The sequence below is a fragment of the Penicillium robsamsonii genome, assembly GCF_028829455.1.
Source record: "Penicillium robsamsonii strain IBT 29466 chromosome Unknown utg000007l_segment0_segment0, whole genome shotgun sequence".
Taxonomy (NCBI): domain Eukaryota; kingdom Fungi; phylum Ascomycota; class Eurotiomycetes; order Eurotiales; family Aspergillaceae; genus Penicillium; species Penicillium robsamsonii.
In genome coordinates this window covers 1269446-1284000 of record NW_026643225.1, presented here as the reverse complement: position 1 = coordinate 1284000, position 14555 = coordinate 1269446, and the positions used below count along the sequence as shown (strand labels likewise).

Here is a 14555-nt window from a genome sequence, read left to right as displayed (position 1 = left end):
CTACCCAATAGGGGCCCAGGTATTAAACCATACCCCTAAGGATTGAGTATCTTCACATGTAAAGAGAGGCCGCAAAGATGACATCGCGCTTGATCAACTCCTGAGCTTGCTGCATCTTAGTGTAAAGAGTTGGGTCACCGACCAGTTTAGCCGCATTCTTCACTTCGCGACAAGTCTCGTCCAGCCGGGTGATCACCCGAACAATAGTACCCTCCATCACGTCCGTGAGGTCCGTAATGCGATTGAAAGACATTCCCTTAGCCCATTCATAAACAACTTCGGCGAGACCAAAGCGTGGCTTGCTGGCGAAGTCGTTGGAATCTTCACTAGACTGAATAACTTGGTGCAAGATCTGGAAATCATTCACTTTCTCGGCGATACGAATGATCTCCTTCTGGCCCTTCTCCAGACGAGGAGTGAGGGTGGGTGTGCTTTCTGTCTTCTCCTGGAAAACAAATGCAGAGAGGAGTGCAACAATCTCCTCCGGTTCATATTCAGCAAGAACGTTCTCGAGGACCAATTCGGTCAGCACGAGCTCGTCGGCGGAGTGAATCTCGCATGCCACCTTGCCCTTCAGTTGTACACGAGAGTGCTCGTCAACAAAGCCGAGCTCCCTTAGTACGTGAATGCGCTGCTCGTAATCCGGAAGGAGTTGAAGGTTTTGGTCGGACATCAGTTGCTTCAGCTCCGAGATATTTTCTTTAACTTGCCACTCGTCGTGTTGCATCTCAAACTATTAGAAATTAGTACAGGGTTAAGATAATAGAAATAAAATACTCACGTGGTTTACGAAATCAGGGCATTGTAGACAGTGGCATGACTGAGCAATCTCTGCCTGAACCTGTCGTTTGTCGAGAATATCGCGGATATCCATCTCTTTGATACGCTGCCAGTCAATTTCGTCCCAGGCAGTATCAATCCAAGAGTTGGTGAATTGGCACAGTTCTGTTTCTGCCCATTTGACGGATTCTGTTTCTCAATTAGTCATTTTTGATAACCAAATACACAAAAAGAAGCAAATATCCTCTTACCTTTTTTGATGTTCAGATACCACATTGGTTTTGTGATCTTAACCTGGGTGTTTGTCACACACTCGAGATCGGATAATGGGATCTTGCATACGCGGAGGCTCATGTCATCAACGCGAGTGGGGAGTGATTGGAAGTAGGGTCGGAACAGAGGCAAGAATGGAAGAATATCGGTGGGGTGTCGTTTGCTACTCAAGGTTCCGATCTCGAGCACTTGGACACAGGGTACGGCCCCGACAACTCCCGCGGAAACTCCATCGCGAGTAATAACACCAGCAGTACGGAGACCATCCTATTTTCCACGTTAGCATTTTACCGAACACATATTATCACAATGGAACATGTGAACTCACCTTGCGGTACACAACCAACCTCTTCATTGTGAAAAGACGTTTGCCGACAGGCGATGATAGCAGTTCGGTGTGGAACTCAGCTGTGAGTTTTCGATACTCCATAGCGGCGTCATGACAGGTCATCAAATCCAGGTCACAGATCTCACATGGTGTCCGTTTGATTTTCGCAAGACTTGCCTCAGACACCTGCACTTGCTTCTCGTGTTCCGGTAAGAGAGCTTGTGTTGCATTTTCACTGAAACTCCGCTTGATCATTTCCTCAATCTTCAGGGCTTCCACGCGCAACAGATTCAGTATCATATTGTATGTGAGACGGAATTGAGACCTAAGCTTTGTGGGGTCTCCAAGAATCATCTGTTTCAGCGAGGCAGCAGATGGGGCCTCATCTTTTCCGCTGTTCGTCACGATAACGTATCCTACCGTGTCAAGACCTCTACGACCAGCCCGTCCGGCCATTTGCGTATACTCGCCGGGCAGGAGATCACGGAAGTTTTTGCCATCGTGCTTACGGAACCCGGAGAATACCACAGTTCGGGTGGGAAGATTCAGACCCATCGCGAATGTTTCTGTGGCGAACAGAACCTTGACCAGAGATCTAGCGAAGAGAATCTCAACAACTTCCTTCATGATGGGCAGGAGACCGCCATGGTGTACAGCGATGCCTCTGCTTAGTAGCTCGCGCAGGCGAAGAATTTGCGGTAGCGTGCGGTCCTCAGGCTTCAATCGGGTGAGTGACTTCTCAATGAACATGTGTGTCAAACTCTTCTCGCTGGCATTGCTGAAGTCTTGATTTGACAGCGAATCCGCGTTCTCCTCGCATCGCTTCTTAGAAAAGACGAAAACACATCCCGGCAGCAAGTCTTCTTGGCGAAGATGCGAAACAAGATGCACCCAGGTGTTTTTGTCTTGTGCCGCACTTGTACGACCACCGCCACGGCCTGTGCGAGCAATGTTGCCTGTTCCTCGGTTGGCGTACTGTCCGCCGCTCTGTCCTCGACCTCGTTGCGGACCTCCACGCTGTGGACCGCCGCGCTGTGGGCCCCCGCGACCACCTCTGTTATTCGCTGGCTGGCCGCGTCCCCGGCCCTGAGGGACGGGTGCTCTAGCTTGCGCCGACTGCGCCTGAGCTTCAGCCTCCTTCTTGGCTTTGGCCTTATCTTTGCCGGATAGAATATCATCTGCTTCCTTCCAGCCGCTCTCGAGGAATCTTTTGTTCGAGTCGACGATCTTGTGCTTGCTCTTCCCGGCCCAGAGATAGTGCTCCAGGGGGACAGGTCGTTTATGAGTTGAAATGACATAAATGTCCTTCTTCTTTGTACGACCGACCCAGGATGCAAATTCTCGGGTATTGGGCACAGTGGCGGATAGAAGAATCAATGTGACATGCTCTGGAAGCATAATGATGACTTCTTCCCATACCACTCCTCGTTCAAGATCGTTCACATAATGTACCTCGTCGAAAATGACAAATTCAACGTCGCGGATGAGATCAGCGCCTCGGTACAGCATACTTCGCAAGATCTCAGTGGTCATAATGAGACAGCTGGCTTCCGGATTGATTTGAACATCACCGGTCAGGATACCGACATCGTCGAATTCGGTTCTGAAATCACGGTATTTCTGGTTACTCAGCGCTTTTATGGGAGACGTGTAAATCGCTTTGGTCATGTGTTTAGCAGCCAAGGCGATTGCATATTCGGCCACGACTGTCTTTCCTGCCGAGGTATGGGCCGCAACAAACACCGAATCGCCATTCTCAAGGTGGTAAACAGCCTCCTTCTGGAACGTGTCGAGCTCGAAAGGCCACTCTCTGGCCATATCTGGAACCAACTCATTGAAGTTCGGGATATCCTTGTTGACATCCACAACGTGGGCCCATTCTCTACCTTTCTGCTTGTGAACACCGGCGAGCAACTGGCTACGCGGTTCCAATGCTGGGAACTCAACTGGTAGCAAAGCGTCAATGTCTTCTTCATCTTCGTCGTCGCTGACATCATCAAGCTCGGGATTTGCTCCTGTATCGACATCCGCAGTTTCCTCGGGTTGGTCCACTTTCAAATCGCTCTCCTCTTGAAGAAGGGCAGTTTCAACTTCTTGCGCACCCTCGGTGGCGGCTTTGGATTTGGCTTCATCGAAATCGATACCGTTGTCAAAGCCAGGGGGTGTTGTCAGAAGACCTCCCTCGGTGCCAAAGTTGATTATGCGATCGAGCCCAGATTGCTTCCCGTTGCTCGATTGGTCTGTGACCTGAGCATCGGCCTCCATTGCTGCCAGGGCCTCAATAGCGTCCAAACCTCCGGGAGCGAACGGGAAGAAACCTGCAGCACCTCTGACAAAGTCGGCACGACCAGCAGGTCGGCGGAGAAGCGATGTGGAATTCTTGGCTGTTGCGCTTGCAGCAGGAACCGTGACTTCCTGGTATCCAGTAACTCGTCCTTCCAGTCCCTCTCGTGTGAACCGAGTCACCGTCCGCGTCTGGGTTGGGGCGAGTTCGAAAAGGTCTGCATAGTCTGTCGAAACGTCCCATCGTCTGCGAAAGCTGTTAAAAGCTGCCCCGTAAACGAAAACAAAATACTGGTACTTACTTTTGAAGAGAATTCAACCATTTCGTGCTGAATTGGTCTGATGGGGTCAGAAACTCATTTTCGAGCTCTGTTAGTAACTCTTGGGCACTCTGAGGAGCTTGCTTCCGAGGTTGGAAGTTCTCGATCTTTCCATTCTCTTCGTCTGCGAGGCGAGCATCGAAGGCTGCGGGGTCGAACTGTTCGCCTTCTAGGTCTAACTTCTTCATTGGGGAATCGAGCGAGTCCGCCATGGTGTTAAGGAATGTATCGGAGAGTCAACCGGCGAGTGAAATTATGTCGATGTTTGACTCGGCAGTAGCCGAACCCCACACCGATAAGTGTATCGATTTCAAGTCCTGACGGAAAATCGGAAGGAATTGGTCCTTGAGGTGAGAAAAAGAAGTTGGACGGATAGAACCGACCTTTCAAGTAAGTTTAGCGGAGTGTTTCGAAGTGGTTTCAGGCAAGATTTGTAGCAACAGGGCTGCTTGGTAAACTTCGCTGAAAGACACTAAGGGCGGTATGGACCGGCAGTATCCATGACGTCGGTGTGGGGTTATGCTAGGGCTACAATCCATACATCTACATCTGTATACGCTGATTTTGATTTACATTTATCTTAAATAACCAGAACTTGTGGATGTCTGGACTTTGGTTACCCGTCACTTGGACCGCAGTTTGCCAACCAAAACAACCCTAATTTATCACGGCCAAGTGACGGGTAGCCCAATGTCATAGAGAAAAACAAGTTTCAATGCTAGCCAGATTTAGGAAGTTGCATGTATGTTTTATTCTCGTGTGTGTATATATAAGTATACTAATCTGAGATCCCATGGTGATACATTATTAAACACCACTGGCTATCTGAGACGGACGGCATAGTAGTGCATGTGCAGATTGTCCTTTAGGACGTTTTATCGAACGATCGACGTTAATTGTACCCCATCTCCATACTTGGCATTGTTTAGGCATTGTGATTGAGCATATAGCCTCTTATATGTGATTGCAGTAGTCCAGGCTAGGCTTGCTAGAAGACATACGTATGTTCATACCTACCGTAGATAGTTCTCGAAGTCATCATATCTCATATCGATAGGCCGTTAAATTCAAACAGCTCTTTACATTGCTGTGTATAAAGATGTCGTCAAAATACTGGGTTCGCATGAATTACAAGTCTACTCAACCACCTTGATGGATCACAAGGGTGCGATTTCTCTCATTTCGACACCTCTGAATTGGGCTGCGATGTTACCATGTAGCTGCCGCAGACACACATAGAATCACCTTCTCTTCCATCAATTTCCAGAGCAACAACTAGTATATCACGATGTTATACATGGAGTTGAGCAGAACACGCATGACATCGAACATGGCATGCTATGACATTGCTTGTTTAATTAATATTTGTCTACTGGTTATTTTTTATTTTTCATTTTTTTCAATTCAGACAAGATTGTATTAGCAGAAAGAAAATATGTAACTTTACTTTTTATACTTCAATCAGTCATACAAAGAATTGTGGATATAGCATATAAAAAGACAAATGGAATCGAGATAAGATGATGTACGCCCCTAAGCGCCAGAAGGGTATGTGATAACGACTCCAAATGAGAAAAATATTGGCTTTGTTAGCACGACAAGAACGGGTCATAACAAGGATGGGCCAATGAGTCCTTTTTTTTTTTGCAAAGTCAAGACTGTATACCATCCTTGTTTAGCAGTATGTCCTTTGTCCAGAGAGATTTCGGACATTCGTAGGATTTGCATGACCAGAAGCAAAAGAAAATGACTAAGAAAAAGAATGAGACAGGATGACACTAGATAGAAAATTCCCCGTAACTCGAGGGATAGAACGTTAACGGCAAGAGAAGGTAGGGAATGTTTTCCGATCATGAATGTTCAGTGGGAATTCAAAAATCCCCTCTAGTGTGGCGATGTACCTGTAAATGTTAGTCTAATTCCGCAAAATGATTGTATTATACACTCACAATGTGCGTCCATCGGCGCCCCAGCCAACTCCAGCAGTGGAATCTGGCTCCTCAGCGCCGGGGCCATGCATTGAATTTCGATCAGGGAGATCATTGATTATGTTCCTGATCCAGCGGGGAGAATGTGTCTGCTCAAATCCGAGAAGCTGTTGGCGATGCCGTTGTTCCCTTTCGAAAGAGCGATTGTGTACCTCATTAGCAATCTGGCGCTGATGCCGAAGCCTCTCAGCAGCAACATTGGCACGAATTTCATATGTGGTGAGGCGAGAGTTATCATATCTTCTTTCCGCTCCGGTTTGTGGTCGTTCGACGCGCCGGGGAATGGAGCTTGATTGCTGGGATCGGTGGTTCAGGCCATGGATGTCTAGATTTGGATTAGAAGGTCCAGTCGGCTCATTTGATATGCTAGTTTCGTTGTTGGTCGCTTCAGGATCGGCACCCGCCCGAGAGATAATTTCTGACCTGTGGGGTGTAAGCTCTGAATGCGAGGTCGAATAACTGAGGGTGATGTCCGATTGACGATCATGATGAGAGGGCGTGGCTTCCGAAGGCTGACTCCCTTGAGATACCACCACGGAGCTCTGTCGTCTTGGATTGGATAGAGTGCGGCCCAGATGGCTATCTCGGGAGACATCAGAAGAATCGTAGCGATGCAGGGGCGAAGTAGGACGATGAGTGCGAGTGGCACCTTCTGTGGAACCGTGATTTTGCGGTCGAGCCACTGGTTGAGGTTGAAGGCTTGCCCTGGCTGGGCGCTCTGGTCGTTCAGTAAGTCCTTCTTCCAGTCGCGATGTCCAGCGTGCCGTGTTCAAAAACTCCATAATCAACCTTTCTCTCTCGGTAAGATCTTGAATCAAAGACTCGCGCAGAGACGACCGCTCCGTTTGCTCTCCGTTCCGTTCAGTCGGGAAATCCTCGTTGTCGAGTCGCGCTCGTGGCGTCGTCTCCAAAAGACCATCGCCCACGGGTTGTCGTTCGAAGTTCTCTGTTGAAAGGTCCGTGTACACTTCCTGCAATTGCGGATCATTCGAATCTAAATGGAGGGTTTGCCTGCGCAGAAAATGTTGGCGAACGTCGGCCACACCGGCTCTGCCGTGGCCCTCCAACCATACGAGAAGGTCCCATGGCTCGGGCGAAAATATCATACAACGAACCGCACCACCCTCGGCGCATGATCTTGACGTCGGGAATTGACAAAGAATAGCGGAGTCGTCGTCCGAGTCGTCAACGTTCCTGTAGATGGACTCGACGTCGATAACCGTAATTATTCCAGATTGGGATCCGATGGCGCACAAGCGACTGGATGGCGAAAAAGCGACAGTGAAGCAGCACGCATCATCCGCCCGCAGGCCAATGTTCATCTCCAGGCGATTGATAAGCTCCCATTCCCACCCCGTGAGCTTCTGTCCAGATTCAGTCGTCCCAGAAGATTCCAAGTCACGAGTTATTTCATAAAAGTAGGCGTGATTCTCATCCCCTACGGCCGTGAGCAGTTTAGAATCCGGGGAAACTGCCGCATAGTTCATACAAGTCGGATGATGAAGGACCTTCAAGACTTTCGCGCGAGTCAGAGAATACACCGTGACTGTCCGATCGTTATTGCTATTCATATGAGTTAGCATGGTCAGCGTATACCAATTTTCCGACATGCGCGTACCTCAGAACCACGATATCTTCATCCGCCAACTCCTCGCTGCCACCATAGAAACGGTGAATGGCCACTGAATTGACAATGCTTCCACCAAATCTGTGCAGCTCTACTTCGGGAGATAATCTGCTGCTTCGATAGCGGGTTGACGCAGACTCGCCATTGAAATCGCCCGGCGAAGTCATGATTGACGGTGGGTCAAGATCGAGCGGGAGCGCACTATCCACATCGGCCTGGAAAGGCGCATCGTCATGGACTTGCATCCCACAATCACCGATGTGAATGAAAGCACATTCGCCATTTTCAGGGCCCCCCACTACGATCCAACCATGTCCAGCGACCAGACAGCGCGGCTCAAATGGGATCACAGCTACACTTTCGCGCTTTTGTGCCGATATGTGTATTGAATACACGATTCTCTCGACGACGACATAAATGCGATCGGGATCAGCAGTACTAATGTAGTTGCGAAGCTGTGTGTGACTAAAACAGAGCTTAGGTTAGGTTGCGCACGGAAGATAAGGAAGATAAGTGGGTTGATCAACGAACAAGTTGGGGATCTTGAACGGGAAGAAGCGTCGCTTGGTCGGGAGGATGAGAGCCTCGGTTGGGCGACATCTAAGACCATATTAGAGCTATTTCCGATAGTAGGCTACATCAGACTCACAGATTCGAATCCGAGGTCATGGTGGATAGAGCTAAGCCAGAGATGACATTGTTTGAGCGGGGAAGTTTGAAGAGAGAAACGGGGGCTCCCCGTTGGAGTATGGCAACTTGACAGTTAGGATCACTTTTTCTCTTTTTGTTCTTGAAAAAAACCCCCTTTGAATAGTCTGTGCTCTTTCTCTCTCTCTCTCTCTGTCTCTCTGCAGTTCAGAGTCAAACTGGCCCGGGGGCGCTTTTTATGGATGACGTAAGTCATGGGACAAAAAGCCGGGGAACTGCAAATTCCAACGAATGCGGTTTGAGTGTCAATCCGGAACCGGCCTTGATCATTCATGATGATGCACTACACTGTTTATAGATGTTGGGGGGTTTTTTTTAGATTAAATCTGGATTTTATATACCCATACGGAGTGTGATATTCGCTCTTGCCAAGCCCTAGTCCAAGGGCCCCGGTCAAGTTCTCAGTCCCAACGATCTAGACTAGGCATTGTTTTTCCCCTCCAAACTACATGGATTGTCATTGACCATCTAGATCCAGGCGGTCTTTAGCTCTGTTCTCAATCTTGTCTCAGGTTCAGCCAAATCAACGGCGAAGGGGAGTTTGCCGACCAGGTCACACGACACGTTGAGAGTATGGCTGGTTCACCCACTAGAGATACACAATCGTCGCAACTGCTATAAGGAAGAAATGCTTATTGCGACAGCTCTTTTGCATGGTGTTAATATAATTATAACATGCAAGAATAGTTGACCGCTTATGTGGCCTTGCTAAGTCTTTTAGGTAGTCTTTTTAGAAGTCCTCTCAGGTATTTCCTTGGATGTAATATTTTTTTGAGATATTTCTTTAGGCTCTTAGTGCTTAATTTAGGCCGTAAAAAATTGACTTTTCCCAAGTATAACATTTGATAACACCAGATCGTATATATGGACCTCGGGAGTAGCTCGGAGCTAAGGTTGTGAGTCTTTTGCCACATCGGAATGATATGCCATTGAACTGCCACCTTATTACTGACAATATTGTATGAAATATACAGTTTGAACTCGCTTATATGTCTCAATTTATCTCAACATATCTCAATACATCTCAGTATTTGTCAATATATCCCATATGTTATGTATAGCTGTATGGCAACAAGGCGGTGAGTTCGGTTACCTAGGAGGCTGTTGAAAGGCAACCTTGGAACTCCCGTTCTGATTGGTTAGATCCCGTGATTCTACCAAGTTCGACGGGCCGAAGCTCTCCGTGCAATTTCTATTTCCTTTTCCCCTTCTTTTCGATTCCATCTCTCCATCTCCATCTCTTCAACCCCTTCTTCTGTCCTTTTTAACTTCACGATTGAGTCGTTGGAGTGTCTCTTTTTTCTCTTTTATTAATTAATTTATCACAATGCTTCCTCGCACAATTACTCGCGCAGTAAGCTTTACCTTCTTCCCGAAAGAAAAATCTACGCGTCGCACGTCACTGACTCAAAGTGTTTCACAGCTCCCGCGCGCTGCTTTCGCTCGCACTCCTGCCTCCAGACTCCCTGCCTCATTCCGGAGATGGAACTCCACAGAGGGTGGTGAGGAGAAGGTAAAGGGCCAGGTCATCGGTATTGATCTCGGTAAGTACTGACGCGATATGGAAATCAACTTTTAATCCCGACAATATCCTAACATGATTCATTATAGGTACCACCAACTCTGCCGTCGCTGTTATGGAGGGCAAGGCCGCTAAGATTATTGAGAACGCCGAAGGTACGTTTCTAGAAAATTTCAACTCCTGCGGACAAGTGATCAGAGCTGCAGAGTTCGAATTCAGAAGACTTTCACCCACGGTCTGATGGGCTTCAATGGAATCGGAAATTAACTCGATCTTTTAACAGGTGCTCGCACTACCCCCTCTGTTATCGGTTTCGCCCAGGATGGCGAGCGCTTGGTTGGTATTGCCGCTAAGCGTCAGGCCGTTGTCAACCCCGAGAACACTCTGTTCGCTACCAAGCGTCTGATCGGTCGCAAGTACACCGATGTCGAGGTTCAGCGTGACATTAAGGAGGTTCCCTACAAGATCGTCCAGCACACCAACGGTGACGCCTGGGTTGAGGCCCGTGGCCAGAAGTACTCTCCTTCCCAGGTTGGTGGCTTCGTCCTCAACAAGATGAAGGAGACCGCCGAGGCCTACCTCGGCAAGCCCGTTAAGAACGCCGTTGTTACCGTGCCCGCCTACTTCAACGACTCTCAGCGTCAGGCTACCAAGGATGCTGGTCAGATTGCCGGCCTGAACGTTCTCCGTGTCGTGAACGAGCCTACCGCTGCTGCTCTTGCCTACGGTATGGAGAAGGAGGCTGACCGTGTCGTCGCTGTCTACGATCTCGGTGGTGGTACCTTCGATATCTCCGTCCTTGAGATCCAGAAGGGCGTCTTCGAGGTCAAGTCCACCAACGGTGATACTCACCTTGGTGGTGAGGATTTCGATATTCACCTCGTCCGCAACATCGTTGCCGAGTTCAAGAAGGAGACCGGTGTCGACCTTACCGGTGACCGTATGGCCATCCAGCGTATTCGTGAGGCCGCCGAGAAGGCCAAGATTGAGCTGTCCTCTTCTCTCCAGACTGAGATCAGCCTTCCCTTCATCACTGCTGGCGCCAGCGGAGCCTTGCACATCACCCAGAAGATGACTCGCTCTCAGCTCGAGGCTCTGGTTGACCCCCTTATCTCCCGCACCACTGAGCCCGTCCGCAAGGCCCTGAAGGATGCCAACCTCCAGTCTGGCGACATCCAGGACATCATCCTCGTCGGTGGTATGACCCGTATGCCCAAGGTCACTGAGTCCGTCAAGTCCATCTTCGGCCGTGAGCCCTCCAAGTCCGTCAACCCTGACGAGGCTGTCGCCATCGGTGCCGCCATTCAGGGTGCCGTCCTGGCTGGTGAGGTCACTGACGTCCTCCTGCTCGATGTCACTCCTCTTTCCCTCGGTATCGAGACCCTCGGCGGTGTCTTCACCCGTCTAATCAACCGTAACACTACCATCCCCACCAAGAAGTCCCAGACCTTCTCCACCGCTGCTGATATGCAGACCGCTGTCGAGATCAAGGTCTACCAGGGTGAGCGTGAGCTCGTCCGTGACAACAAGATGCTGGGCAACTTCCAGCTCGTTGGTATTCCCCCCGCTCACCGCGGTGTTCCCCAGATCGAGGTTACCTTCGACATTGACGCTGACTCTATCGTCCACGTCAACGCCAAGGACAAGTCCACCAACAAGGATCAGTCTATCACCATTGCCTCCGGCTCCGGTCTTTCCGATGCCGAGATCCAGTCCATGGTTGAGGAGTCCGAGAAGTACGCTGAGACTGATAAGGAGCGCAAGGCCGCCATTGAGGCTGCCAACCGTGCCGACAGCGTCCTGAACGACACTGAGAAGGCCCTCAAGGACTTCGAGGACCGTCTTGACAAGGCTGAGGCCGAGACTATCAAGGAGAAGATCGCTACTCTCCGTGAGTTCGTTGTCAAGAGCCAGTCTGGCGAGAGCACCACCACTGCTGAGGAGCTCAAGGAGAAGGTCGACGATCTCCAGACTGCCAGCTTGACCCTGTTCGACAAGATGCACAAGGCCAACAACGAGCAGCAGCAGCAGCAGCAGCAGGGTGGTGAGCAGCAGGGTGAGAACAAGCAGTAAATGCTTTCCCTTCTAACTGCCACACCTGAACCGTAAATGGTTCCTGTATTTTTCCATCAATTTCCTTTTTTTTTTTCCTTTGTGTTCAGAGACTCCCTGATTTTGCATCTCCTTTCCTCGCATTTACTTGTACACATACTTTCAAGGTCCTTTTTTACCCCTTTGCGTTTTCCGGTGTATCGGTGTTTAACTACCACACCCATGTATGATCCTATATTCTTTTCTCTTCTGCCCTCGTGCCACTATTCGGGTTAATTGCCTGGAAGTGATCATGCCGGGATTGTCTACAATTGTATCTAATGACATTACGGCAGGGGGCCACAAAAAAGGATGTGGTAGGCTTTGGCTTTCATGGGCATGTGACAATAGAAATCGAACAATTCTCCTCTCGCTTTACAATTATTTTCTTCCAACTTCCAACTGTGGGATTTAGTTGTATCACTGTGCATGTGTGCATATGTAAGTGACATGGGCAATTGGAATTTGCTGGCTCACGGATGCAGCCGTAGTTGCTTCCGGCCTATCATTTCCAACTCGACATGTACATCCATGTAATCGGCATTTGAAACCGGCCAATCCAGACTTCATAGGCACAGAGGCAAACAACACAATGCTCAAATCAACTGTAATATGATACGCTTTCTCGCTTTGCAGCATGTAAGCCGTTGCCACCCACCCACACTCTGCATATGGCATGGCAATATGGCGTTGGTAATCATGATAGTCCAGAATATCCATTCGCCCGCTTATGCGGCATCTGCCCTTGACGATGTAGGACTCTAAAAATCCGATATATCTAGCTACAGGTGATATATGGGCCGTTATATTTGACATAATACTACGAAGCCTTCTTTGTATGTCTTTTCGGACGTCTTTCTCTTCTCCGTGTTACAGCTAGAAATATATATAGATATATAAAAGGCGGTAAAAAAAGCATCAAACGTACAGGCGCCTCTTCTACGCATAACCAGGGATATAACAACCAATGAAAGTAATACTGGCTACGTTAACCATTATTACGACGGGATAGGCAGTGGTAGCAGTGGCTATTATTACCCGAAATACGGAGTACAAAGTGCATTTTAACGCGTTTAATAACAAGTATATTATTGGACTCTCAGCATTATATCCACCGCAAAGTCAAATATCTGGAGTAACGACAACGATGATAGGCTAGAAGCTCCCAACTGGCGCACCGGTTTTGACCCTTAGTCCCGCCAGAACATACGTTGAGCTAGTCACCTGAAACTGTATGGCTTTCAATCTCTATTAATTTAAATCAGGTGTCTGCACCTCCACTTTGCTACCAACGTACAAGGTTTGAACTGCAGTCTGTTTGGTTGGACCAATCGACACTGTAGTCTCCTCATCCTTGCATTATCCACAAAGGATCAAGACTAGTCACTAGTGAATGATAGGAGAATTTGGTCGAGAGGGGCTAGAGTTGAAGGAGGTATGAGAGGGGGTATAAGGGAGTAGCCAGGCACAAAATATATTAATCTAGGTAATATGTAGGTTTCTGCAAGCTTCTATTGTGTCCCTTGTGTCCCCTTGATTTCAACAATGCTTAATCTTAAAATTACCCTTGATATATTACATCTTCATAGGAGCCGGGGAGAAAACAAGATTTGGCCGTACATTAAAACAAGAACTCGAGAAAAGCAACGTCTGCCATCAGGCCAATCTGGACTCGAGCCGAGTGACAGAGCGAAGCAACTGTGCAGGCTTCTCTGCAGCGGTGCAGTCCAGCAGCAAATCATAGTTGTACACAGCAGTTGGGCTGCCAAAGTGGGTCTTTTGCAATGACGATGTTTGTACGGAGTAAATAAATACAATTTCTAATAAGATTATGTAGGCTTTGGGGAGTTCAATGCAGAACATTTGAAATAGACACGGGGAAAGGGAGATGTGTGGTCCGTACTATACTAAATTTGTAACTATGACTGCCACTACCGGTAACGGTAATAGATTGGATATTGTACATCAGCATCTGAAGTGTAAGATGACTCTTAAATTAAATCCCGGTCCAAGTATTCTGTAGAAAATTTTCGAATCTCACCCATTCGTCGATCACTTCTTGTGTGAGACCATCTGCCTTGGCGTGCCCCTAGTACGCATGATTATTTCCATGTCCCCACTCTGTTGACATGTGTGGTTTTTTTTTCCCCTTCCTTTCTCCAGGGCTTTTCCCTTTTTGCCATTGCTTTTACAAGCTAAGCCCTCCAGGGCGTTGCTGCAGACCCATAACCATACCTCTGAGGAAATACCCAAGTCACTTGAGCAAAAAATCCATCCAAGACCCATATTATGGCTACAGGCACTAAATATGTGGGTTGACTTTTCCTTGATTTCTAATCTGAGATGTTACCTAGCTATACGGAGTAATTTATTGTAGGTTTGGGAGAGATACATAACAAATCAAATAGATTGATGCCACCAGACAATAATATGTGGAGAGTAAACAAGAATGGTGTCCATACCAGGTACATGGAACATTTCAAGATCCAATGTGATTCTTCCCGCTTCTATGGCTACCATGGAACTTCTCAGGAACATGTATTACATAATGATCTCCAGGATGAGCGCGGAGAGTACAAAGTAGATCTGTTGCTTATTATTGGATGGTTAGCTAGGAAGTATTCAATTACGGAGG

General features: G+C 48.3%; 3 protein-coding genes across 3 annotated transcripts; 1 reads left to right on the top strand and 2 right to left on the bottom strand.

The window, feature by feature from the left end:
* Positions 1-52: 52 nt before the first annotated feature.
* N7447_010769 (uncharacterized protein) lies at positions 53-4196 on the bottom strand (the record flags this gene model as incomplete). The annotated part of the gene is made up of 5 exons (XM_057235031.1): positions 53-733; positions 782-969; positions 1032-1320; positions 1382-3911; positions 3967-4196. The coding sequence occupies 5 exons, from the start codon at positions 4194-4196 to the stop codon at positions 53-55; spliced, it is 3918 nt and encodes a 1305-aa protein (XP_057081251.1).
* Positions 4197-5800: 1604 nt separating this feature from the next.
* N7447_010768 (uncharacterized protein) lies at positions 5801-8268 on the bottom strand (the record flags this gene model as incomplete). Its single annotated transcript, XM_057235030.1, has 5 exons — positions 5801-5885; positions 5934-7535; positions 7591-8064; positions 8131-8199; positions 8249-8268. 5 exons carry the CDS (start codon positions 8266-8268, stop codon positions 5801-5803), a joined length of 2250 nt encoding a protein of 749 aa, XP_057081250.1.
* A 1366-nt stretch (positions 8269-9634) lies between these two features.
* Positions 9635-11902, top strand: N7447_010767 (Hsp70 family protein; the record flags this gene model as incomplete). The annotated part of the gene is made up of 4 exons (XM_057235029.1): positions 9635-9661; positions 9731-9851; positions 9919-9984; positions 10113-11902. 4 exons carry the CDS (start codon positions 9635-9637, stop codon positions 11900-11902), a joined length of 2004 nt encoding a protein of 667 aa, XP_057081249.1.
* Between the last annotated feature and the right edge of the window lie 2653 nt (positions 11903-14555).